Here is a 26,228-nt window from a genome sequence, read left to right as displayed (position 1 = left end):
AGTGTGGGAGGGGAAGGAGAGACGGAGGAAGAGGGTGAGAAAGAGAGAGAAAGGGTAAGAAAATACTAATTCACCCCTGAATACAAACCTGGCTTCTTCCTGTTTCCTGTGATAATCTTTTCAGTTAATAGACAGGCACATGATATAGGCTGACTTGGCTTCTGAAGAAAGCAAGCATGGTAGCTATTAAATGCATTTCCTTCCATGGGAATTTTTATATTCATACTCATTTACCTTGGGGAAAAGTCCTGCCAATGATCAGACCACAGCTAAATCCCCAAAGGCCACACCAGAACAATGGCCAAGATCAGAAAGCAGAGAAAAGCTATGTGCATGTGGCCCACCCCTCACACTTTATTGCTGCCCTTCTTCCTTCCCTTGCAGCTCCCTTTACTGTGTGCAATGGCTGCATACCCAAATCAACAATTAAATTCTCCCTTTGTTTGTGTGGCAGATGACAAATGCATGGAGGACATCTTGTGTTGCCTAGGCAGGCAGGGCACTTACTTTGATTGATGCTCGGTTGTGGAAAAAAAATGAGCTGGGAAGGAATTACAATGGAGGGCCCGAAGACTGGAAGGGGATATACTAATTAGTCCTGCATTAAGCAGTCTGCTTGCATTTGGCGATGAGACGCCTTCAGGAGGGAGATGTAGGGGTTATTGATGCAAAACAGCATGCAATGCATTATGCCAGGTAGCTGTATATTAGTTGTGCTAAGAAGGATAGAAGTTTATAATTAAATAAATGGAAATAAACACTTAGGGTACTGTAGTTTTTTAAACACCCACCTCCAAGTATATTGGTTATGACATGGGCTTTTATGTCCACTTGGTCCCCTACACAATCTGGAAGTCTTTCTCTAGGATAATTCTTACAGAATTCTCCAATCCTGGGTCAGGTGCTAGGAAGGGAAAACTGCCACCCTATCTGTACTCCATGGCTCCCTTTTCTTGAAATCCAACAGCTGCAACTTAAGACTTGCTGATGGAGAAAAAAAAATGTCATAAGGAGGAAGGAATACTCCCCCGCTTTAAGATTTCAGAGAGTTGCTGCTGATTTGACCCAGGGAGAGCCCTAGGGATGTGTCAAGATAAATTCAGCTCCTTCTATAGACAAAAGACTGGATTAATGGGGAATAGAGAGAAATGCAAAGCATGTATCTGTATTTGGTTCAGCATTCTACTCTTCAGGTTACAGGCAGAGGTAGAGTGGTGGGTGGTTGTACCGTAACCTCTCTGAGTTAAGGCAGCACAGATGCTTGGGTAATTGCAGGATTTGGCTCTAGGAGACATGACCAGTCACCTTCAGGTCAGCATCGCTGAGCAAGAGGACTGCACAAGGATGTAAGGGCAAGGTGTCCAAATAACTACTAATGTGAGTGGTTTATGATTTAAAACTCTAAATGCTGACTTGGTCTATTTGACCTGAAGAATCAGTGAAATTGGGCTTAAAGAAAAGAAATCACAGAGGTCTCTGGTCACAGCCTGAAAGGACCCTGAAACTTCCTTGGTTTTAGAGCCCTCATTTAATTTTACTAGCCCAGCATGGTGACATCACTACTGTGATTCTTAGTGATTATTTATGTAGAACTGCTTTACATAGACCTCGCAAGTTAGCCCACTGGGAGAACAGATGGTCCTAAGTTCTTGGTTCGGTTGATCAGAGTTGTCAAATCCAGGTGCAGCTGATTCCCATTTAGTTTTCCTATGCTAGAGAGAAGTTCATGTATTGATTTACAGATGCCTGTGCTACGAAAAAAGTCCCAGTGATAAAGACAGTATTTTTAGTTACTAAAGACTTGTGTTTTTTATCTATAAACTAGAGTATAAGGCAGACATCAAGATACCAGAAGTATGATCAGATGCCTAAACCTGTCTTTCATAGGCAGAACCAGGAGTTGTGCCAATAGCTCGAGGAAGAAAAGCTAAATAGTTAATGTGGTTTATTTTTTAACCATCCCTTTGTTTTAGAATTCTATCTTATTCTCGAACTGGTGCTATGTCACCATGACCTTCTCCGGCCAAGGAGGCAGAGTTGAGGCACCCTTCAGTAATAGCCTAGGGCTTCGGACCAGCAAGGTGCTGTGCTGGCTTTTTGCCTTTTCTTCCAGTGTTTACACAACCAAGACTTATTATATGCTCTGTCATTTTGTTATGAGGCTGGCTTTGGTTTGAGAATTAGGTAAACATCAGACATTCCATCACACAATTTTAGACTCAATCTTACTTTATAATGATGTTAATGTTTATTGTACAAAGCGAGATGCATTTGTATATTTTAGCATTTTATTTCAGTCACAGAATGCAAAACCTGACATTGGAATCAGTTTGATTTTTTGTGTGTGTGATTGAAGATATTAAGCACTACAAGAACATTGAAATTTCAATCTGATTAGGATCAAAATTCTTCAGGATCAAAACACTCCTTTTCCTCCCCCTACAGTTTTACTAATTGTGTGCTACTTGACATTGTGGAGTTATTCCACAGCATGATAGCTAAATATGTGAAGTGTATTTTATCGTGCAGAATTATCAGCTCACTCTATTTGTTTTTTCATGTATTTAAGGTTATTAAAAGAACTCAAAATTAAAAGTCATGTGTATGAGTTAAAAGAGTGAACTCAATCATTGTTAGTAGGCTAAATCATAAAGCAATAGCTAGTATGTCAATATCAAGTAGTGAAAAAAAATCACAGAATTTGAAAACTTACATTCCCTATCTATTAATTGGCAAGGCACCAGAAAAATTAGGAGGATGGCACAATAGTGAAAGGCTGAGTAGTTTATTTTCAAGGCTCGCAAATTACTCTGGCTACTGAAAATGAGATAAAAATAGATCGGAGGGCCGAGGATTTAGCTCAGTGGTTCTGCTGCCTGCCTGGCAAGCACAAGGGCCCGAGTTCGATCCCTAGTACCCCCCCAAAAAGTAGATTGGAAAGAATGGCATCAAACATATTTGTTGGAGACCTTTGCTTTATAGGAAGAAATGAACTGCCCTAGCTCACTGTTCCTGAGGAATTGTGTTTCTTCAAGCTGTAAAGCACATCTCAGAAAGACAGCATGACGTTTTCCAAATAATAACCAAGGATTACAGAACTCTTTTTTGTCATGTCAGGTTTATGAATTTAGACCTCAATTAAGATTCCACAGTGAAAAAGCACCTGTGCCCCCACACACATGGCCTATGACAATATCCTAAAAACAACATATTCATTTTTAAAGCCAAGATCTTTAGCTTTTATTGTTGCAAAATTATGTCCACAGCTTCCTTTAAAGATCTTGAGCCTTCTCCATTTTTCCTGAATTCCCAGCAACAAAGAACCTGATGTTTCTTTTCAGCAAACAGCATCATTTTTCCCCCAATTAATTGAAAAGCCATCTGCTTCTGTGATACATGACACCCATTCATTTTTAGCAACAAGTGTGTTCCCTAAATCCCTGGTGTGCAATGTCAAGGCATGTGCCAGTGTTGGGAGTGGAATGTGCTAGAGAGCAGCTTTGCAAGCAGGCTCTGCCTGGAGACATAGTATATATATATAGGATTTGACATGGAATTTGGTCTCCTGTCAGTGCTGCTGATACAAGGTTAAAGATACAGTACAAGATGGTCACACGTGGAGACCGGCTAGCTTACTATCTCCATTCTGCATGTGAAGATCTGAGTTTGAAATGAGGGAACCACTGCAAAGGGCAGGAAAGATTCAAAATAGCTCTCTTCAACCACGACAAGGAAGGGGAGCGGGGTAAATACAGACTATTTGACTGTGATTACTACATAAAAGCTTCACTGTTAGGCTGTACCATTTTGTGTGTGGCTCCTCGCATGTACTAAAAATCAGAGTGGAAACCTGGCTTTAGAACATTCTAGAATGTGGCTGATGGACCATGTTGGATGGTCCTAGAAAGAGCACTTGTTGGAAGAGAGTACCCTCCTTCCTAAAAAGTCCCCCAAAGAAGTGTTCTTGTCAGATCCCTTCTACATACAAGTCACCCAGGGGTCATTGAGGAAAAGCGCAGGAAGATGCTGGTGTGTAGTCACTGCCTGTATCCCACTGGGCTGCTACTGGTCCCACTTGCCTACAGGTCACAGAGGTAGGTCCCTTGGAGTTCAGCCTAAGGGTCGGGAGTTGGAGCTAGACACAGAGTGAAGGTCTGTTTCCTTATCCCAGGAGCCAGAGGCTAGGGTACCTCTTCTTCTGAATAACCATCTTCCCAGAAATTTCCTGAAAAGAGCTGTTGTGTTCACAGTATTTGCTCTGCCCCCATCCCTGGGCTTCTCTCTCACTCTGCTTTTGTGGCCAGTCAGCTAGGCGTTTTTATGAGGCTCTGGCCTATGTGAACTTGTCTTCTCCCACGTGTACTAGGAAACAGAGACCACAAATTTCAATGTGGAACTTGCTCTCTAGAAAATGAAAGGGTCAAGGAAGCACTTACGACAGAGGTTCCCTCACCACTTCATGGGAGAGAAAGCACAAGAAACCATGAAATTCTGGGTGAGTGCCTAAAGATCCAGCAATTTCTCTGGGCCTGTGGTCCGACTTTCAACCTAATGACAGTACAGGCTGAAATGGTTTACGTCTCACTTTTTCTCACTGCAAGCCGACAGTCCTCTCACGTGTATGCAGGAGAGATGAAGGGAAAAATCAACACTGAAGCCAGACAAGGGTCAGGGAGAGACGACATCAGCCAGGGTTCTTGCCCACACAGGGGTACTTACAGTCCAGGTGACTGTGCCTGATGCCCTCTACGTCTTCAGCGTGGATGAAGTGGTAGCATCTTTTCCCTACGATGTCTACAGGGGTCAAATCCATGTAATCACTAATTCTACAAAGAGAAGAACACAGGCTGGAACTTAGAAAAGAGGAAAATGGAGAGACTGTCAAATAACTCTTGATACTGATCCACTGACACATTTTTATCATGCTAGGTATACCCAGGAGGCTGTGGCACCAGGCTTTGCAAAACTAGGAAATGTGCTAGATCAAGCAGTTGTGTTTAAATGATTAGATAGGTTTTTCTTTTCTTCTCTTTTGGCATTAGAGTGAACATTTAGACAACATAATTCCATGAAATTATTGAGAATCAGTAACAATGCAAGATCCTCATTATAGGCCAAGATAATTCAAGGTTACATAATAAAATAAAAACATGTTATGTTTATACCAAATGATTAGAGACACCTTTCATTTAAACAGATTGCTCTTCTATTGGGTATTTCCATGAAAAAGGGTTTCAACTGCTTCTTGGCATAAAGTCCAAATTGGCATTTCAAGGGATATAATTTAAATGCTGAGACATACAGATGCCTGGGGGTATTATTTTTTTTAGTCTTAGTCATTTGGGAGCTCAGCTTTCACTTCTGGCTCTTTTAACTGGTACTTTGTGGTGGATTCCTCACAGAAACTTTTACACCATTGCAGCAGCTCTTCCAGGCTTGTGCTCCACAGTGAGGGTGCACAAGCCCCTGTCACTGATTGTCCAGACATCACTGTCCCCAGGCAGAGCATGATGGGGGGAATCTGCCTAGTTTGACATGTTCAAGTACTTATTACCCTCTGTATCACCAAGTATGGATTTATTTTGGTCAGCCCAAAGTGGGATTTTTGTTTAATTTACTCTCTTTACTGTCCCTGTAGTATGATTTATGACAGATGGTCTATTCAAATGTAAAGTGAATCTTTGGAAGTGATATGTTTAAGAAACAGCTGAGATTATGGATGGGAAGTTACCTCTACACACCAAGGCATAGAAATGGAAAAACAAAACCAAAATACTATAGAATATTACTAAATGCACTACTTCATAAGTGAATTCCTCAATGACTAGCGATTTAAATATTTTTGGCCAAACTAGAATTCTTAGAGGAGTAAGAGTAGTTGGGGAAATGAACAGGAGTGTTTTCTTAAGAATGATTTAGCTGGTGTTTTCCTAAAGTCATTAGCCTGTTTTCCAAGTGCAGTTTATACCCCTTTTCTGCAAATGAGGGAACAAGGATGTCATTAAAAGACACTCTTTGGCGTTTCTGAAGTTTGCCAGCCCCTCTGAAAGCATTAGATGTTGGCTTTGCCGGAGGCCATCCTTAGGAATGCTCCGAAGAATGGTCTGCAGCCCAAGGAGCAAGCTTCAGTTTCTAGTTAACACTTCCCTAATTAAATAATAAACCCCAGGAAAAAGCTGCTCCATTCTTTAGGGACGGCATCTCTTTAGTTTGCTTTTTATTTGAATTACATCATTCAAAATGTACCAGAACCTGTTACCGTGGTGAATGTGACCAGCTCAGCCATCAAGGATTTCTTAAAAAATGCATAGCAAACAGCAAACCAGAATTCTGGGAAATGTTTTTTACTCCGATCCTCAGTTTCCTTCTCTATACAGCAACCTCAGAGGTTGGTGAGGGGACTGATGAATGAAATGAAGTTAACATAACATTTTGGTGGCTCAGGTATGCTTTTTCTGTAGATTAAATATGCAATTACCTTTAATACAGGTCTTTTTCATAATTACTGTCATCTTCAGTTGGGAAGTAATGCTATATTGTATTGGCTAATAGAGGTTATAGGCAGCTTTTTTTTTTTAATATGGAAAGAAAAAAACCTAAAAGTGGGTCACAGAAAATGATCTCAAGTAGTAAATCAGTGCCATGAGGCATTCAGGTCCATGGAGCTTGTCAAAAGAATTAATCAATTGATAACAGGAATGAAAATGAGGTGATGTTTTGGGATAGGGCAATCATTGGAAGTTTGATAAATAAGCCAAAGCTGCATTATTATTATTATTATTATTATTATTATTATTTTTTGAGGGAATGATGGTGAATCTGAATGAAAGTAAGCTATGCTTATCCTCTGACTTTGTCTCTGCCTCCCGTGGTTGGGTCTCCTCCTGAAGTATTGTAAATTTTTAATCAGAAATTAAGCAGCTTTGTGGGTGGCAATTATATTCTTTCATGATGCATATGTATGGAAAGTCATTTTCAGAGTTTATTCTGACTGGTCCCTAGCTATACAGTCTGACCTTAAAAGAAAAATGAGACCAGGGAAACCTCACAGGATGTACTTAAGAGCAATGGCTTTTGTGTCTGGCAGTTTTGAGTTTAAGTCTTGGCCAAGGGCAAAAGATCCTTTCTTGGCCAGGGCTTTAGCTCAGTGGTGCTGCTGCCTGCCTCACAAGCGTAAGGGCCAGAGTTCGATCCCCAGTTTTAAAAAAAAAAAATCCTTTCTCTGTGAGCCAAAACTGCCCATAAGTGATAAAGATAGTGGTAGCAGGTCCCTTACTGTCCTGAAGCTTACATGAGACAGTGGACATGGCTGAGCATGTAGTATATATCCATTAAACGTCAGCTCTTTTTATTATTTCTTGCCATCACCATCTAATCATTCTAACTTGTCTTTCTCAATATTTTATGGCCATTCCAGAATATCTTAGACAAACGCAAGTACACAGTCATGATGATAAAAATTTTAACAAATGCCAGCACAACCTGAAGAGCAGATTTAGAGTTATTTATGAAATAATAGTGACAGGTTCATGAAACATTCTCTCCTATGGAACACTCACAGCTTAAGTGGGTGTCTTTTTCCACTGGAGAAATCCTTCCTCTTTCAGATCCTGGCTGGGAGTGGTAAGCGGTTTCTAACGTGATCTCTACCTTTGTCCCTTCTTGGTGGACTGAAAGCAGGAGCTGTCTGACTTCCTCCTGGCTGGCCTCTGGGAGAGGTCAATTACCCCAGCCACTTGTCCATTTTGTTCTTTCATTTCCCCTCTGAAGGCACTCACAGGGCTGGCTGAACATATACTGCCTTCAAGCCGGACAATAATCTGTGCCATAAAAGCATCCTCCCCAAACAGACTCAGTAATTCTCCCTGTGGCACCAGGAGATGGATAGTATCACCAGGCTGCCTTCTCAAGGCTGATATGTGGGCCTCTTTCCTCATCCTCCGTACCCTGTGATTCTCTCTTCAATTCTGTCTGATGATGGGCTGATGACTTGTAGGTGAAAGGTCTGAAAGGGCACTGTCCCAGTTCTTTGTCCCTTGCTTTGTGCTTAATAGAAAAAGTGAACTTTTAAACCAGAGGCTAAAATGTCCTTTTATAAAAGCTCAGACTTAAAGAAGAACTGCCAACTCATTGATATGATGAGTCATCTTTCTTAATTTATAAAAGTAAAATCCTCAGGGTGATAAAGTTTTATTTAATCGTGTTGCAAATTCCTTTTTCGTCTTTTTTTCCTCCGAGGGCCTCAAATTCTCATTTATTCTCTCTGTGCTTAATGTCTGCATGAATACTGACCATCATGATGCCAGCTCTTGAATTAATCAGAAGTGGGTTGTGCAGAGGCATCAGAAGAGATACCTTTTACTGACCGCATCATTTTGCCAATAATGTCTCAGTTCAGCTCTTTCCTTGGGTTCTCGGCTAAAATGTGCCTTCTTTACAGCATATGGTGTCTGGGTATCCCAGTCCATGCAACTGTTGTCCCTAAAGTAAATCAGGGCAGCACTGTAAATTTTAAATAAAAAGGATGTTTGGTGTCAGGCCAAGCAACCATTAAAAATGAGATCAGGATTTATAATGAGCCTCACTGGAAAAGTAAAATCCTTCAGCCTGCTGGAAACACAAACCCTCACCAAAGTGCAGCGCGCAACAGGGCAAATGAAAACAAAAATGAAGTACCTATTTTCACAGTAAATGATATTGAGGTCCATATTTACTCGAGTGACGAACATATGGCAGTCAATTCTGACTTCATTGATTGTAGGAGGAGGCAAGGCATGAGCCACCACCACAAGACCCATGATTTGGCTGGGGACGGTCCTCCCATGGGACAGCGACACTCTCAGGCGGAGTCGGCCAGTTATGTGAATCACCTGGAAAAGAACATTAAGTACAGGACACCAGTCAAATTTACATCCATGATGTAACTTATTTCTTCTGAGAAATGCAGTTACATCTGGAACAACAACATTAGCTTGTATCTTTTACAGTCATGAGGGCTGCCAATGTGTCCTCAGTGTCCTCATGGCAAGAGACAAAAGAAAATAATACACACTAAGAATTTCTCAAAGTAGCATTACTATAGTGCTACTACTTTTTTTCTAGGACTTTTTCCCCATCACATTTAGGGAAATTATGTAATCAGATAGAAGGACAAAAATTTGGGCCAGAGCTGCAGACGAAAACATTTGCATTATTAACGCTTATTGCTAGACGATGTTTGTCTCTTTTCTGGTTTTTATGGAGAAGGAGTACATGGTAACTCCTTTCCAAAGTGTGGCTCAGAGCTTTCCTTCACATAAGGGTGTGTTCCTTTACTGCAAAAGGCCAAAGACTAAGGAACAAGACACTCCAGGGCTATGCCATGTGTGGGTTCTTTTGAGGACATTTCACCTTGGGCAGCACTGAGTTACCAGGGGTGCTGGATTTATCGCAGTATCTGTGGGGTCAATGGTTACAGGACTTTGGCTTATGATTTATCTCTTGAGCTCCTGTTGCAATACAGTCAGGAATACTTTGTGGCAGCTCTGAGGTACTTGCCCAGAAATTGGATGGAGAATATTGGACTATAATTTTTTGTTTCTTAACCAAAATATACCTAGTATATTCCAGGTCATCCCAGAACCACGAAACTTTTGCATATAGGAGAGCCATAGCATCAATTTCCTAAAATTCTGTTTTGGGGAAAACAAAATTCTAAAAAGGGTGAAAAATATAAAGGATTTGTGTGGTGGTACTTTGAGATGTATGTGCGTTAGGGCATGGAGACAGTTATGTGTATGCGTGTGGGTGGGTATGGGTGAACACTAGTTTTGTTCTGAGCACCCTGCTGCCATGTGAAGGAACCTCCCAACCAGGCCAGAGAGGTAACTGCTGTGGTTCGCTGTACCATGGAACTCGGTTTAGGAGCTAAGTGAGTTTCCACATTTGCTTTGCTCTCCAAATGCATCACTGAGCACCAAGCCATCTACTGAGATCCCTCCTTTCCGTCTTTGCCATAAGGAACCGAAATGAAAGGTCTCTTGCCTTGCCACCCAGAAACAATATAATCTCTCATCTGCTCTCCTTCCCAGGGGCTCCACTGGCAATTCCTTTTCCATTCTCTTAAGTTATTCTGCTTTCCCAAAGCGAGCCACACTACTGTCAGTCAGGAAGCAGGATCAAAGCTTACAGGGCTGCCCTTCAGAATTCTAGCTGTTCTAAGTAACACCTCTTCCTTGTCACCCTTCACATCTGCACCCAGAGCTGTGGATCTGGAAACACCAATGATGAGGATTATTTAGGTTATTTCAAGCAGTAGCTTTTGACCACCCACATTTGAGGTTGACTAAATTCATACTTAATGCACCTTTGCTTTAAGCTTTGGTCAGATGAGCTACTTTATGAATATTTGAATATGTTCCTAGAGGCAAGGATACTGAAACACCATCACAGAAACACATTTTTTTTTTGCAAGACCTCATTAACTAATAAAGAAATAGCTAACAGAAAAGGGATTAACTTCACAGGAGGGGTGTTACAGTCTCTGGTCCTCCTCCCAGCGAGGCTTACATAGCTACTCATTTATCATGATCTGTCTTGTTTTATCAAGAAAACTCAACTTCTTGGAAAAACTCAGATCTATAAATGCTCAGGAAAACACACACCCAGAAATGCTATGCCAAATAAATCCCCATTGGTATTTTCTTCTAAAGAAATTTAAAAGGCATCTGGACAACAGAGCATTTGGGGAAGGCAGATGTGGGGGAGCTGTTGGGCACATCAGGTTTGCCTGGTCCCTGACTAGATAATTTTGCCTGAGGCCTTTGTGGTATCAGAGGGGGATCAAAGCAGGGTCCAGTAGGGGTCTTGACTTGCAGTGTTCTGATTGTGTTACCCTGGCAAATTGCTCAGCCTGTGTGTCAATGTCCTCTTCTATGAAATGGTGGTAAAACTGACTATTCTACGGTCAAAGGTAATGGAGTGAACACTTTAAAAACAGTAAAGAACTCTGTAATTCTTAAATAATGTCCTGTTTTCTTTTAAAAATATTAACTAATAAAAATAAGGATCAAATTAGTGTTGGCCAAAGACCTAATAAGTACCTTATTATTATTATTATTATTATTATTATTATTATTATTATTACTGGTATTGGTGATCAAACTTATGACCTTGTGCTTGTGAGGCAGGTGGTTGAAACTGAGTGAAATCCCCAGCCCCATGCCTTATTATTTTAAAGGATCATAGCACTTCATATTTGGAAGGATCTATCTTAGCCCCCCTCTTTCATTTTTTAGGTAAGGAAAGAGGCTCTGGAAAGTTCACTCCTTGTACAAAGTCACCCAGCAGCCTGGAAATAAATGATAGCCTGGGCTGGCTTTTTGGTCTCATTTGGGTGTCATTTCAACTTTGTTATCTCTGTACGCATTGTATGTGCATATTCATAGTGAAGGAAACATTTAAAACATTGAATTATATACCAGATGCCAATTTATTACCTTAGGTAAACTATCTTATGAATCTTCAAAAAGATTTCATTCATAACCAGAAGCTCAGGTTCTTTCAAAAGTCTTTGAGAAATAACTCTTATGGTTTGGGTCTATATGTCCCCCACCAAAGCCTCATTTGGTCATAGGTGGGACTTTTTCAGAGGTGGCTGAATCTAGAGTGTGTGGTGCTGGGATTGAGGGTATGTGATTATTAAATCAGTATGCTGCTTGGTTTGGCACAACTCTAATTCAGGTACCCTGGATACAATATAAGGGGCAGAAAAATGTTGCTAAAGTGCCTTGTTGCTTGCTTTCTTCTGCCCACCATGAATTGTTCTCCTCTGTGAAGCCACCCAGCCTTGGAGCTAGCCGATTATGGACTGAAGCTCTACAAACTGTGAGCTATGTAAACCTTTTTCCCTGTAATTTTGGGTATAGGGTATTTTAACTCAGCAATGACAGAAAAGTAAGACAATAGCAAAACTAAGAAAGGGTCGAAAAGTCAGGACAATTACCAAATGTCATAACTAAATGGTTGCCAAGAAATACCAAAGAATAATCAGTGAATGTGAGGGAAGGTGGGGCTAAAGAAAGCAAAATCTGTAAAATCTCAGAACTAATTTTTAGGCTTATCTAATGTATTTTTTCCAAATTTATTTCATAATGCCAACAGAGCCTTTTTTTTCTTATGTAACAGGTTATGTTCAAATTTTAGAAACATATCTAGCATGTATCCAAACATGTAGGTAGCCAAATTGTTCATTCTATAGTTGCTTTTTAGAATTGAGAAATAAAGGAAAGAGGATTTTCAGTAGAACCTGGGGTTTGTTTTTTTTGTCATTGAGTTTATTGGTACATTTTAGGTATACAGTACAGTTACATTCATTATTGGGATCTTGTACCTTTACATGACAGGTACTGTAGAACTTGGGTTTAATCCCTACCTTGGATACCTAATAGCCAGGCAACTATGCCACGCAGAGATCTGAATGACTTGCTAAATTTCCAGGTCAGTATCAGAGATTAAAAACCTAGTAGAAGGCTTATTCAGTGTGTTCATTCTTCAGTATCTATGAGGTATGGGTTCCGGGACTCCTGTGGATACCAAAATCAGTGGATCTTCTAATTTCTCATAAACTTGTATAGTGTTCATATATAGCCTATGTGCATTTTCCTGTGTACTTTATTTTTTAAATTTTTTTATCCTATTGAGTTTATTGGTACTTTTTAAGCATATAGTACAGTTGCATTCATCATTGGGCTCTCATACCTTTACATGGCAGGTCTTGGTTCTCCTTTTTACCCCATACCTCTGCCCTCCCTTCACTCCCTTCATCCTCCCCCATTTACAAAGACCTCCTATGTACTTTCAATCATCTCTAGATTACTTGTAATTTTTAATACAATGTAAAGTGTATATAAATAGTTGTATTGTTTAGGGCATGATGACAAGAGAAAATGTCTGTACATGTGCAGTATAAACACAATTTTTTTCTTCTTAAAGAATTTCCATCTATGGTTGAATCCCTGGGTGTGGAACCCATGGATACAAAGGGCCTGCTGTACTCTGCAAAGATGTACGTTATCTTCTTAATAAAGTTAACAGAAGATGTATTCTTTGTTCTTTAGTTTCTAAAATACATTGTGTATAAGGGACCTTACTTAGTGCCCGGAAAATGGTCAAGGTAGTTAACCGAATAAAACCTGTCTTCAAAGTGTTTAGACCCTATGGCAGTCCAAGACATACCTAATTCCTTGGCATATGGTCATAAGAGGGAGACAATACAGTCTCTGATCAAGAAAGTGGTTCTTAATCCTGGTTATGTGAAAGTAGCCTATGAAGCTCTGTCAAAACACAGATTCCTAGACTTATCCCCAGATGTTCTAATTTGGTGGGATTGCATTGAGCTCCAGTATTTGTTTGTGTTGTAAAGCTTCAGAGGTGGTGGGAACGACTTGGCAATATTTGACTTTTGAGTTTGGAGTTACGTTGGTATGTTGTAGGAGACAGGGCCTGGCAAAGCTGGCTGGGGAAATGAACAGGACCTGTCCATCACAAGATCCCAGGGCAACGAGAGGACATCGTATCCCTAGAACTTCTTTTGAGCTCCCCGGAGGTGTGGAGGGCAGAAAAAGAGTGGCCATCATAGGAAGCTGCTATTGCATGTAAATGTTCACGGTAGTCTGTGCCACATACTTCCTTTTTACCCTCTTTTACCCTTTTTCTCCTTGTTCAGCCAAAGTTTGCTCTGCAGAGTTGGTTTCTTCCATACCCATTCACCCTACATCAAATAAACTTTTGACACCACTCTTGGCTTGTCTCATCTAACTCTTTGTTTGAGACAAGAAGGACCTGGAATACTTTTTTTTTTCCTTATTGAGTTTATTGGTACATTTTAGGTATACAGTACAGTTACATTCATCATTGGGATCTTGTACCTTTACATGACAGGTCTTGGTTCTCAATTTTTCCCCATACCCCTGCCCTCCTTTCACGCCCTCTTCCCTTCCCTATTTACAAATACTTTATTTCCATTTTTTCATTTTCTCATATTTTTCCCCTTATTACCTTTCCCCTACCCTTCCCACTTCCCCTACACATTTAGCCCTTTTCTTCTGATTTCACATTACTGGGATACTTTTGATTGGAGAGTCATTTCTGAAGAAACTACACTATGCCATGGCCAGGCACGAAAATAAAGCTCAGGTACTGGAGACCAAGGTAGGGCCTAAGTTGGGAAAAATTTTTGTTTCTCTCCATGAGATTATTTTCTTCTCTCTCCTTCTAACCCTCACTTTCTCCTCTAGGTTGGGAGTGCTAGAGACTGTTCTCTAGGTCCCCAGGGAACTGTCTGCTGCTTTTCTAGCCATTGGGATAGGGGAAAGGAAGTTCAGCTTTTTTCTTTCTTTCTAGTCACTTGTGTTCACTCCATTTGTATGCCTTGTCCTCATGTTTGTTTGTTGTGTATTTTGCTAAATTAGCCTGGTCTTTTCATACCCTAGTTTGTAAATGGCTTTTTCTCAGTTTGTGTTTTGGTCAGGGGTGCTGCCACATTAACTTGCCTATGGCCAGCAGCCATGTTACCTTGCCATGTGGCCAGTTGCCATCTTGTCTTCTTATGTCACTATGTGCGGATGTGTATCATCAGCTGCCACTATTTTTATTTTCTACCTTCCCCCACAAAAAGTAAAAATAATGTACTATCCTTTTAAGAATTCTTGGGACCAGAGGACCCCTGCTGTGGCCCCCACATCCCTGGACAAGAGTGGGTGCATAAAGCCTGCAGGTAAAACTTGGGGCCTCCTTCTAACCTGGAAGGGAGTTTCAGTCTTACCTAGGGATGGGGAAGACAAATGGGAACTCAAAGAAAAAAACCTGTCTGTGGAACCAAGCCCCCCACACACACCCCCAAGCCCAAGAGCTCACCCGAGGCCATCATCACCTGGTTTTTATATTTCCCTGCCCTCCCCCCAGGGGGATGGAATGTGGGACCTTGTGCTTTGTGAGGACAGAGGTGGAACCACTGAGCTAAATCCTTGGTCCTATGCTTCCCTGTTTAAATGCAGATAAGTTACATTCATTACTGAGATCTTGTTCCTTTACATGACAGGTCTTGGTTCTCATTTTTCCCCGTTCTCCCTGCCCTCCCTTTACCCCCTCCTCCCCTCCCCATTTACAAACACTTTATTTCCATTTTTTCATTTTCTCATATTTTTTTCTTTTCCCTTACTCCCTTTTCCCTACCCTTTCCACTTTCCCTACACCTTTAGCCCTTTTCATCCTATTTCACATTGTTAATTATCTCATTAGGATCTTGTATACTATTATAGTTTTTCACACCAGAGAAACTATTCAGTATTTACACGTGTGACTTATTTATTTCACTTAAGAGTATATCCTCAAAATGTATCCATTTTCCTATGAATGACTCATTTAATTTCTCATTCTTTATGGCTGAGTAGTATTCCACTTTATAGAAAAACCACATCTTCTTTACCCAGTTTCCAACGGATGGGCAAACCTAGAATGTACCAATAAACTCAATAAAAAGAAAAAAATGTAATTGACTTTAACTAGTTAAAAAATAAATTTAATCTGATCCATTAAAAAAATGCAAATAAGTTAAAGACCTTCCTGATGCCTAAACAGAACTATTAACTAAAGTAACTGTGAGTGTAAAACACACACACACACACACACACACACACACACACACACACAAATTAAAACAGCCGTTCCAACTCTTAGTACTTCTGTTAGAGAGAATGCAACAGATGTTTTTCCCATATGGTTTCTAAATACAAGTTGGACCATCAAGAAATCCAATGAGGTGGTTAAAAGAACTATGCTTGGGAAAGTTCTGCCATTACTCACTGGAGTGTGTACTATGCAAGGCCAACAGATGGCCCAGCCTCCTTCTCCCTAATGAGCTAATGGGCCCAAATGTGGAGACAAACGCCCCTGGTGTGTGTGGTAGGTTCTTCTGTGGTCTTCTCTGGTAAAATGACTGTGGCATTGCTCTAAGATCCTTGGGTAGAGATATCCAAATTTTGTGGACTTTGGGTCTCTTCCTTATGTGTGGGACACCATCTCAAGGAGTAGAGGCCTAGTTGTCTCTCTTCTCTATGTCCCAAGACAAATATATAAGAAATCTATTAGATTTCTTCATTGTGCAGATTTTGCTAACTTTGCCACTATGCAGTATCCTTAATCAATGAGACAGGTTTTAAACTCCTGAGAGTTTAAAACAAGAACAACTTATCGATTATCATGTAATACTGTCTGGGTTCAATACAAACTGGGAGGTGGCAAAAAATGGGTAAGGGATGGCAACCTTAGACTATGAGACTATTGTCTAGTTATAGTGTTTCTGCTTGAAATGTCTTACATTCAGGCTTTTATAATGCTTTATCAAAGGGAAGATTCAAGAGCTATGGTACTTAGTACAGGCTCTGAGGAAGACAAAGATATCTGGATGAATTTGTTCTAAAACCCCTCATTTGTTTTGGGAATCTTGGTCTTGTTGATTTATTTAGGGAAGATAACCACACTAGGAGGTCACCTCTACCTCCCCCTTATAATTCTCAGACCAAAAGATCAGGTTCATGGCCTCCAGGTAGCCAGGGGACTCCATTAGAGTCTAGTGCCCAGAGGAACCCAACATTCCTCAGGTCCCTTGACAGCCTCCTCAGACAGCTGTTAAGTCCCACTAGAAACACTGAAACACCCTTAAGCCTACAAGTTGAACCCGAAGTGGTGCTTTCTACTGCTCTGATTCACAACTTGTCCTGCCCCTAAGGGAAGTTGCAGGGATGGAAGAATATACCTGAGTACATGTTCCATTTTGAATTGTAGATGTCTAGTGCAGGGAACGATTAGGCCAACTAGCAGAAGACCCTCCTAAATTGGCTGATGGGTTTCAAACTTTGACCCTTGCTTTTGATTTATCATAGCAAGATGTCTAATACATTTTTGCCACTTGATGTATTCCATATGAAAAACAATCCTACAAGAGGCCAGGAACTATGCAGATGAACCATAAGCTTTAAAAAGGGAAGGAAACCACCCTGGAGAGGCTATTCTCCCTTCAACAGAGCCAAACTAGGACTATAATACTCGGTATGGACTAAAAATGATGTTTAGTATGCTAGCTGCTCTTACTATGAGCATGAAAAGGTGCACTAAAAAGTCTGTTAATTAACTGACAGTGAGTGGGGTCTTATGGCACAGAATAAAATCCAACTTTGTTTTGTAACTGATTAGCAGAGGCCTTCTGCAAGGGTACTAATATAGACCCATCTTCCAGGGAGGGAGAGGCACTAATGAGACATCATTTCATCTGTCAGTCAGCCCCAAATAGTGTAAGCTACAAAAACTTCAGGTAGGGCCACAGACACCCAATTGCTGGACATGGCCTTTTCTATTGTTCAACAATTGGGACCCAGAGGAAAGAGAAACGAAAAAGGTTAAGATTATAGCTGTTGCAACAGTAATGCTTTAAACTCATCCAGGTCATCTAAGACAAAAAAAAAAAAAAAAAAAAAAACAAGGACAACTGAGGAAAGCGTTCTTGTTTCAAGTATAAGAAGACTGCACACTGGGCACAAGATTGCACCAAGCCTCCACTTGGCCCTGTTCTAAACGTGTGGCAGCTACTGTGTCTGACTCTTGGCATTGGAGGATTGACTGTTCCCACTCCTAGAGAAAGGCTAGGCCAGCCAGAACCCTCGTTTCCTATTCCAATGACTGAGGAGCCCCAGGGAAGCCTGCAGTGTCCCTGTCCACAGACATTAGCATCTTCGAGGAACCCGGGGAAATCTTGGACACCATGGGTGAGCCACTTCAACTACTTATGGATACAGGGTTGGCTCATTCTGTTTAGATTTCCTTCTCTGGAAAACTCATCTCTAAGTGCATAGCCATATTTGGGGTTGAAGGGACCCCTAGTTGGAGATTCTTTACTCCTGTGATGTGTCACTTTGAGGGTCAAATGTTTAGCCATGGGTTTTTAATTGTCCCACAGTGCCCTACTCCCTTGTTAAGAGGAGATTTACTAACAATACTGGGGGTAATTCTCAAATTCTAGCTAAGGCCAAAACATTTTATTTGCTGGGATACACCAGGTCTCCCTGACCAAATTAGTCAACAGGTAAATCCTGCTGGTATACACAGTCATGCACTGTAAAGGACACCAGAGTGACATGTCTGAAGTCTTGAAAAATCAAAAGGCTGATAGGCAAAAAGCCCTACAGCCCTTTAAGACTCTACCCTTATTCCCAATTCCTGAGGAAACAGTAAAACCAGTCTATATCCTCAGCAGGATAAACGGGCCTCAGGACAAAGAGGAATTAAAAGGGGACTCTGGTGGTATTTAGGAAACAAACTGGTCCTTCCCCAAGGGATACAGTGGACAGCTATAAAGACACTTCATGATTCCTTCCATATGGGAAGAGTGCTACACTGGAAATGGTCATTCTAGTTTTCACAGGATTAGGACTAGTGCCATCCACCGAAAAGGTTGGCGAAACTTGCCCACTCTGTGCCTACAACAACCAGGACAAGCCCAAACCACATCATTTATTGGAAGCTATACAGAGGAGAGGGACATACCCTGGAGAGACTTTACCCATATGCCACCATCTAGAGGATTTAAACAGATGTTTAAATCCCAGGGCAATGTGAGGACCCCGTATGTACAACTCCTCATGTGTTCCCATGAGATGCGGATGGCATTAAAAAGAGTGACCATCATGGAAAGCAGTGAGATCATGCATGAATTTGAATGAGGCATGTACTTTCACTTTTGTTTTTACCTTCTTTTTTTCTTTATTCACTCGAAGCTTGCTCCGCAGAGCTGATTTCTCCCATAACCATTCACTCTGCACTTCTCAAACAAACTTTTGGCACCATTCTTGGCTCGTCTCATCCAATTTTTTTGTTTGAGACAAGAAGACCTGGAATACTTTCGATTGGCGAGTCATTTCTAAAGAAACTGTCCTATAACAACTACACACTGAAATTGCTTTCAAAGCATTCAAAAGTCCCCATGTCCAGATTGTACTGGAGATTAGTTAAATATGGATCTCGTGAAGTGGGGCATTGACATCAATATCTGCATAAATTTAAAAAGTTTCCAGTTCATACAGGGCTGCTGCAAGGATTAAGTGAAAATATATAAAATGGCTAGATGCATGTCTGCTACAGCTACATAATATATGCTCAACAAATACTATTTTCATTAACAAGCATGTTCCATAAGAAAGTTATAGAATAAGGTCTTCATGAGTTAAGGGTATGTGAAACTAGGATTATATTGAGGTCATAAGATAAAATCATTAATTGGTAAAAGGGAGTCTCCAGAAAGAGGTAAGACTCAGAATAAAGGGATATAACAGAGAATTTGGAATGCCCAGGGCTCCAGGAACATTTGAGTTGGCGTTGGCAGGAGAAAGGACAGAGAAGGGCACCAAATAATAAATGCAATCAATAGACATTGTCCAAGGGACCTGGGAGAAGAGATAGATAGCATTATGACTTTTGAGCCTGGGTCATACTATGATAGCAACAGAGTAAATGGTAACTGAAAACACAGGAACTACAGAATGGTATAGGGACAAAGATGGGTGTTCGAGAAGCATGGTGAGATCTCAGAGGAGGGTCCAAGAAATAGCTGAAGAGTTGAGCCCTTAAATAATAGTTGAAGGTTGTCTTAGCTACTTTTCTCTGGTTGCCTAGACAAAATACCCAACACGCAAAGTTAAAGGGGGAAAAGGTTTATGTGGCTCACAGTTTGTAGAGGTTTCAGCCCAGAATTGGCTCCAAGGCAGGGTGTCATGTGGCAGAGGAGCAATACTTCATGGCAGTAGAAGACAGAAAAAGCAAGCAAGCAAGGGAAACTTAACAGCCTCTTTTTGCCCCTTTTATCTTAACCAGACTACTGGGATTTGGGCTGTGTATTGGTTTAGTAATCACAGGCCTTTAATCCTAGCATCACACACACTCTAGATTCAGCTACCTCTGAAAAAGTTCCAGGCATGAGGCTTTGGGGGGACATCTAGACCCAAACCATTTCTTTTCTTTTTCTTTTTCCTAGTGGTGGTAGAACCATGAAATTCAATGAAATTATCAGAGGAGAAAATGGGGCACAAGAGTGCCAAGGGAATGTCTTTTTGTTCCTTTGAGTACCTGAAGCCTATGTTAACTTTTGTTATTTTTTTGCTAAAAAGTTCCAGGCATGAGGCTTTGGGGGGACATCTAGACCCAAACCATTTCTTTTCTTTTTCTTTTTCCTAGTGGTGGTAGAACCATGAAACACAATGAAATTATCAGAGGAGAAAATGGGGCACAAGAGTGCCAAGGGAATGTCTTTTTGTTCCTTTGAGTACCTGAAGCCTATGTTAACTTTTGTTATTTTTTTGCTTGTTTGTTTCTAGGTTGATTTTTCTTTTTTTTTTTTTGTAACGGGGATCGAACTCAGGTCCTTGTACTTGTGAGGCAGGCGGTAGAACCACTGAGCTAAATCCCTGGCCCCTAGGTTGATGTTCTGTAGCTTTATAACAATTATGGTATTCCCCCATTTATCCCCAGTTTTGCTTTCTATAGTTTTAGCCATAGTTAGATAATTCAGTAAAATGCAGTATGATATTTTGAGGGAGAGAAAGAGATCACATTCACATAACTTTTCTTACAGAATATTATTATAGTTATTGTTTCATTATGAATTATTCTTGTTAATCTTCTGTTGTACCTGATACATAAATTAAAATTTCTTGAGGGTATATATAATGAAAAACATGGCATGTAAAATGTTTGGTACTATCCAAGGTTTCTTGTCCACTGGGATAGTCTTGGTTTTTTGTTTGTTTCCTTTTTTGCCATTCTGAGAATTGAACCCAGGGCTTTGTGTGTGCTATGCAGATACTCTACTGAATTATAGTAGAGTCCTGGAATGTATTTCCTGTGGCTAACAGGGGAATACTCTTCTTTTCTTAGAGAATGGAAACTTCTGAAAGCTATAAAACCCCTTTCCTGCTGTTAGAATTATATCCTAGAATAAATATTAGGCTTTTTTATACCATTGCCAATCCTAGTGGTCAGATCCCAAAATATGGGTAACACTTCCTTGTAAAGTTAAATAGGGAAATGACTATGAATATAAGTATATAAGTCTAAGTTCTAATTTTATATCAAGAGGCATGAAACTATAAAAACAACATGGTTGCTTTAAAATGAAAGGAATATTGTGGGATAGAAACAATACTAAATTGAGATGCACAATCTTTGATTTCAGTCCTGGTAAGTCATTTAGCTTGGCGAGGGCACTATTTCTTCAGGTATAACATGGTGGAAAAGAACCAGGTGACGATGGGTTCTAGAGAATTCTAGAACCATATGCTCACTAGAGTGGCCATTGCTTTACTGCAGCCTTACCTCTCTTGCCTTGTAACTCCTTCAAGGGGGCTGGTAGTTCAGAGTACAGCTGGGAGTTGATACATTCAGCTTACTTTAAGAATTAATCAATAGGGATTTTAGGCATTATATTTGAGTTGGAATCACGGGTTTTGCCGACTTCCAGCCAAATCTTTCTGTGTTCTAAATGTTCATCTTGGTCTGGACATAAGTCTAATCTACAGATACTCTTCAAAAGAGCTTTCTGAACTACAAGATTCTTTGGCCCTGCACTCACCTTCATATAAGGGCTCGGTCCTCGTGCTTCCTTTCACTATTCTTATCATAAAGAGATGAAAAAAAAAAAGGCTAAAGCCCACATTTTTCTAAACTTTTGTAGAACAGCCTGGGTGCCAACAAGAGTGAAGCAAGATGCACAGGATTTCTGAGTTGAAATCCTACCATCTTTGATAAAAATGTTCATATTAGCATTACTTGATTGTGCCATAGTGGGAAAAAAAAATCGTGTGACTTTTGAGTTTTCTCTGCTGCAGTGAAGGGCTGCATGCAATGGTTTACATGCAGGCCTGCAGAGTGCAGAATGAGTGTGGGAGTGTTAACAAGCCATGCTGCTTGGACAAATAGCGACTTTTCTTCCTGCCATATGTGCCTTTCACTTGCCTGTTAGTGATACACACTTAGATGCGCTCTTCTAATATTTTCTTCTTATAAACAAGTGCATCACAAAGACCTTGATAAAACCTCCCCTCTGTCAGTAATTAGGAAAGAAGGTTCAGGGTGGAAGAAGACATCTGGAAGCTATTGTTTTTTTTTTGTAGGAAGAAATCTCAGTTTTAGTAATAGGAAACATTTTGATTATCAAAAGGAAGTGCCAAGTATTATGTACATTATTTCCCACATATAATGTACAGCATGGACTAGGGCTAGGTGACTGGGGGAATAGAAAGGGCTGCAGGCACGGAATAACTATGGATTCCCTGGGTTTAGAGGATCTTCAGAAATGCTTCACTTGTCCTTGAAGGGAATCCAAATTTACCTTAAAATTTTCCTTCTGGCACTCTGGTCTCTTTTCTTTTCCCTGGTGTAAGTCTGGTTTAGCATACGGATTCTCAAGTCACTATCTCAGGTGGAAGAGTCAGCTAATTATTTTTAAGTGATGGGGCTTTGAAGCAGCCTTAAACCTGCTGAAAGATAAGGGCTTGGCTAGGTCTTCTGAACACAAATATCCAAACCTACAGCCTGACAACTTAATCTAAGCCAGGGCGAGAATATCAGCCTTGTATATATTACTTCATGAAGATTCTTGGGAAGTGTGTGTTCCAGTATATAAAGCATTTCCATAGGTTGGAATCTGCTTGACTATTGCTACCTATATTTTTGCAGAAGGCCCCAAACAAACAAACAAACACCCCAAACTTTAGCGGAAACCTGGTCCTTGTCCACAGAAGCAGCACTAAGGAGAAGAGCACTGGTACCTTTAGGTCCCACAGGGTAACAGAGTGCCGATACCATTTCCCTTACCTTTGTAGGATCTCAGACTTTAGTTTTAGAAACTAACTCTAGAGCAAAAAATGTAGGCTTATTACAATTCACAATACAACTTTAGCAACTAGGGATAAAAAAATAGAAAATTGATCTCAAGGGAGTGGGAAGGTTGGGGGAAGGTGAAATTCAAAGGGAAATAGAGTGGGTGATTAGGTGGATCTCTCCCAGGGCCAGGGGATACAATAAGAAAGATGGTCTTGGTGCTCTCATCAGCTAGGCACAGAGATGGTTATGAAGTCAGCAAACAAGATGAGAATGTGGTGGTGAGAATCTTGGAGTTTGTCCCAAAGAATTTCTTTCAGATCAGGGATCTTCAGTATTGGGCAGGGACTATGGGTGTAAGATTGAATACTTCAGGGCATATGATCAGCAAGAGCAAGATAGGGTGTCAAGGTTTCAGGTGGGTTAATTTAAGAGCTTGTTTGGTAATGGAGAAGAGAAGAGAGGATGGGAGACTGGGTATTAGCCAGCAAAAGTTATGTCCCAATTTGAGAAAGAACCCTGGCAGAAATCAGTAATGTTAGATGAGAGGGTTACACTTATGTAGAAAGTATTAATTCTCAGATACTTTATTCTGGTTTTTGTTGTTGTTTTTTTGGTACCAGGGATAGAACTTGGGATCTTGAGTTCATGAGGCAGGCAGTGGGACCACTGAGCTAAATCCCCAGCTGACAAACAAGATGACTCTTTTCTTTTGGTATCAGGGATTAAACTCAGGTCCTTGTGCTTGCGAGGCAGGTGATGGAACCACTGAGCTAAATCCCCGGCCCTCTCAGAGACTTTATAATCTTCCATTTGGTTCGAACAGACATAAGGTAAACAGGAAGAGGGATGTTATGGGAGTGCACTATTTGATGCTTGTTCTGATTCCTGAAAAGACTCAGTGAGGGTTGGTTCAGGAAAGAAACAGACCTGGTTACACAGAGGGCATTCCAGACAGTAGAAGGCAGAGAAAATGAATTAAGGTACTGAAGGAAAACAGACTTAAGCACAAGGATGCAGGCAAACGTGGAAATTCCTACTTTAAAACATGGAAGTCCACTTAGTTGGTGCAATGTGAAAATACCTAAGATGACTAAATGGGTCTGGCGCATGAGGGAAAACATACTTTTGTGTGTGTGTGTGTTTTTGAGACAGGGTCTCACTATGTAGTTGAGACTGACCTGGAACTCACTATGTAGCCCAGGTTGGTCTCGAACTCAAAGCGATCCTCCTGCTTCAGCCTCTGAGTGGTGGGATTACAGGCATGCGCCACCGTGCCTGGCCATACTTAGTTTTTATTTTTTGTTTTGTTTTTTTTGTTGAGACAGGGTCTCACTATGTAGTTGAGACTGACCTGGAACTCACTATGTAGCCCAGGCTTGTCTTGAACTCACAGCGATCCTCCTGCCTCAGTCTCCTGAGTGCTGGGATTACAGGCGTGCACCTCCATGCCTGGCTCATACTTTGTTTTTAACTGGAAAAGACAAAACATCTAATGTTGGTATCAAGGATTTCTTTTTTAAAATAAAAGTTCTTAAATTGGGGTATGCAGAAGAATCACCTGAAAGCTTACAGATGTTAATTCCTAGGACCCACCTTTGCAATTTCTAATTCTTTAAGTCTAGGGAGGACCTGGGCATCTGAATTTGACCTGCTGCTCCAAGTGCTCTTAAGGGCAGTGGTTGGCAGGCCATCGAGCCCACCCAGCGGCTGGTTCCTTTCAGAGGAGAGCTGAATGAATCTAGAGATCTTTAAAAAGATGACCCAGAGACACATCGCAAATCCAAACAAGAAAAGAAAGATGAGCATATATTTATAATTAAGCTTGAACTGTAAAAAGTCCAGCTCTCTAGAGCATAACCCATTGCCTTTTGGTCCTTTAAAAATGGAGGACATGCACAGGAAAAACAGGAGACCTGGGCTCTAGTAGAGTGGTACCGGTGCCTGCTCCTTTCTTTGCAAAGAGGTCTGCATTCTCTCAGTGACCACGACGCAGCCCACAGTGGGCCTCGCTGTTGTGCTGGGACCCTCCTGGAGGAGGCTGAGCTATGCCAGTCCCCTCCCCCCGCCAGCCTGGCCCTGGATCTATCTGCTCCTGATTAATTCAGGGGATCCTGGGAGGTTAACCCTTCATTTGATTGCTCTAGTGGGAAGCTGAGATATTTTTGGTAATTCATCACCCTTGCTTTTTAATGCAGAAATATTTTCTAACGCAACAAATAAATTATTTTTAAAATTCACATTTAATACACATTAGACACAGCATTCTTTGCTTACATGACTGTATCCTCTGAATTTGACATCCATCTCTTTAAACAAACTTGAAATACATAACATAAAATGTATAGCTACGGTTACAGCTCTAGTTCTCAAAATGGGCCTGGACTCCATATTTGCTTTGTGTTCCCTTTGGAGAAAGTTGTCTTTCTTCTACCAAAGATAAGATTCGTTTATTGGAATAGTTTAACTAAGCTGCTGAGAGCTCCTTAACGAGATTATGTAAATGTATGCCAAGGATATAAAGCACATTTTCTCTGAGAGTGAAACACTTCAAATATCATTTAATAAAACAGGACCATGGTAGAAACACCTCGATAAATTGTTAAGGGGCCAAGCAAGAAGGCTGAACTATACACATCTGATCAAATTTCATTTGATTTAGTTACTTTATTAAAGTCTCCTAGAGAAGGACAGAGAAGCATTGTACCACTAGAGAGGGCAACTTTTCTATTCCTCTATCACTTGATGTGGAGGAGGACATGTCGGCCCTTGTGGTCCCCCAGGATCCTTATAGTTTAGAGCCACTGTCTTTGAGGGTAGAGAGGCAGTTCTCAACATAACACAGTGTGACTGTATTTTCCAATAAGATCAGGAAACAAAGAAGATTCAGAACTAGACCCATGTCAGGCAAGGAATAAAAACTGGCCTACTACCCCTATTTCCTGGCCCCTCTTCCCAGGAAGCAGTACCATAATATGTATACTTTCTTTGGAACCCATGGGCTTTTATTAGGAAAGATATAATATATGACATGGATACATACAATAAACATGTTCAAGGATATGTTTCCTATCCTTGCTTTACATTTTTTGTGTTTTCCTTATATTTTTTGACTTGACAGTCAGACTTGTTCTAAATCTTTTTGCTTTTCTTTCTTGAGTTTGCTAGAAGCATGTTGCATAGGCACTGTAAACCATAACAAATGCAAAAAAATGTGCAAAGACAGGAGTGCACCATGGACTACGCACTGCTGTGTATGAAGACAGTCAGCAGAGGGTTTTTCTGCTGCTGAGAGGAAAAGGGAAGGCAGAGCTATGCATGGG

At 40.8% G+C, this 26,228-nt stretch overlaps 1 protein-coding gene across 1 annotated transcript in view; it reads right to left on the bottom strand.

Moving 5' to 3' along the window:
• The window catches only part of Npas3 (neuronal PAS domain protein 3), a gene marked incomplete at its 5' end in the record, with an annotated part of 850,606 nt that overhangs the window by 18,630 nt on the left and 805,748 nt on the right, over window positions 1-26,228 (bottom strand). Inside the window, 2 exons of the mRNA XM_033765310.1 lie at window positions 4,720-4,826; window positions 8,677-8,870. Of these exons, the coding sequence (XP_033621201.1) occupies window positions 4,720-4,826; window positions 8,677-8,870 (301 nt within the window). The remainder of the gene's footprint in view (window positions 1-4,719; window positions 4,827-8,676; window positions 8,871-26,228) is intronic.

The sequence above is a fragment of the Fukomys damarensis genome, unplaced genomic scaffold, assembly GCF_012274545.1.
Source record: "Fukomys damarensis isolate Sample0158 unplaced genomic scaffold, DMR_v1.0_HiC HiC_scaffold_17, whole genome shotgun sequence".
NCBI classification, from domain to species: Eukaryota; Metazoa; Chordata; class Mammalia; order Rodentia; family Bathyergidae; genus Fukomys; species Fukomys damarensis.
Note: the sequence above shows the minus strand (reverse complement) of the source record. Positions and strands in the feature narration are given on the sequence as shown.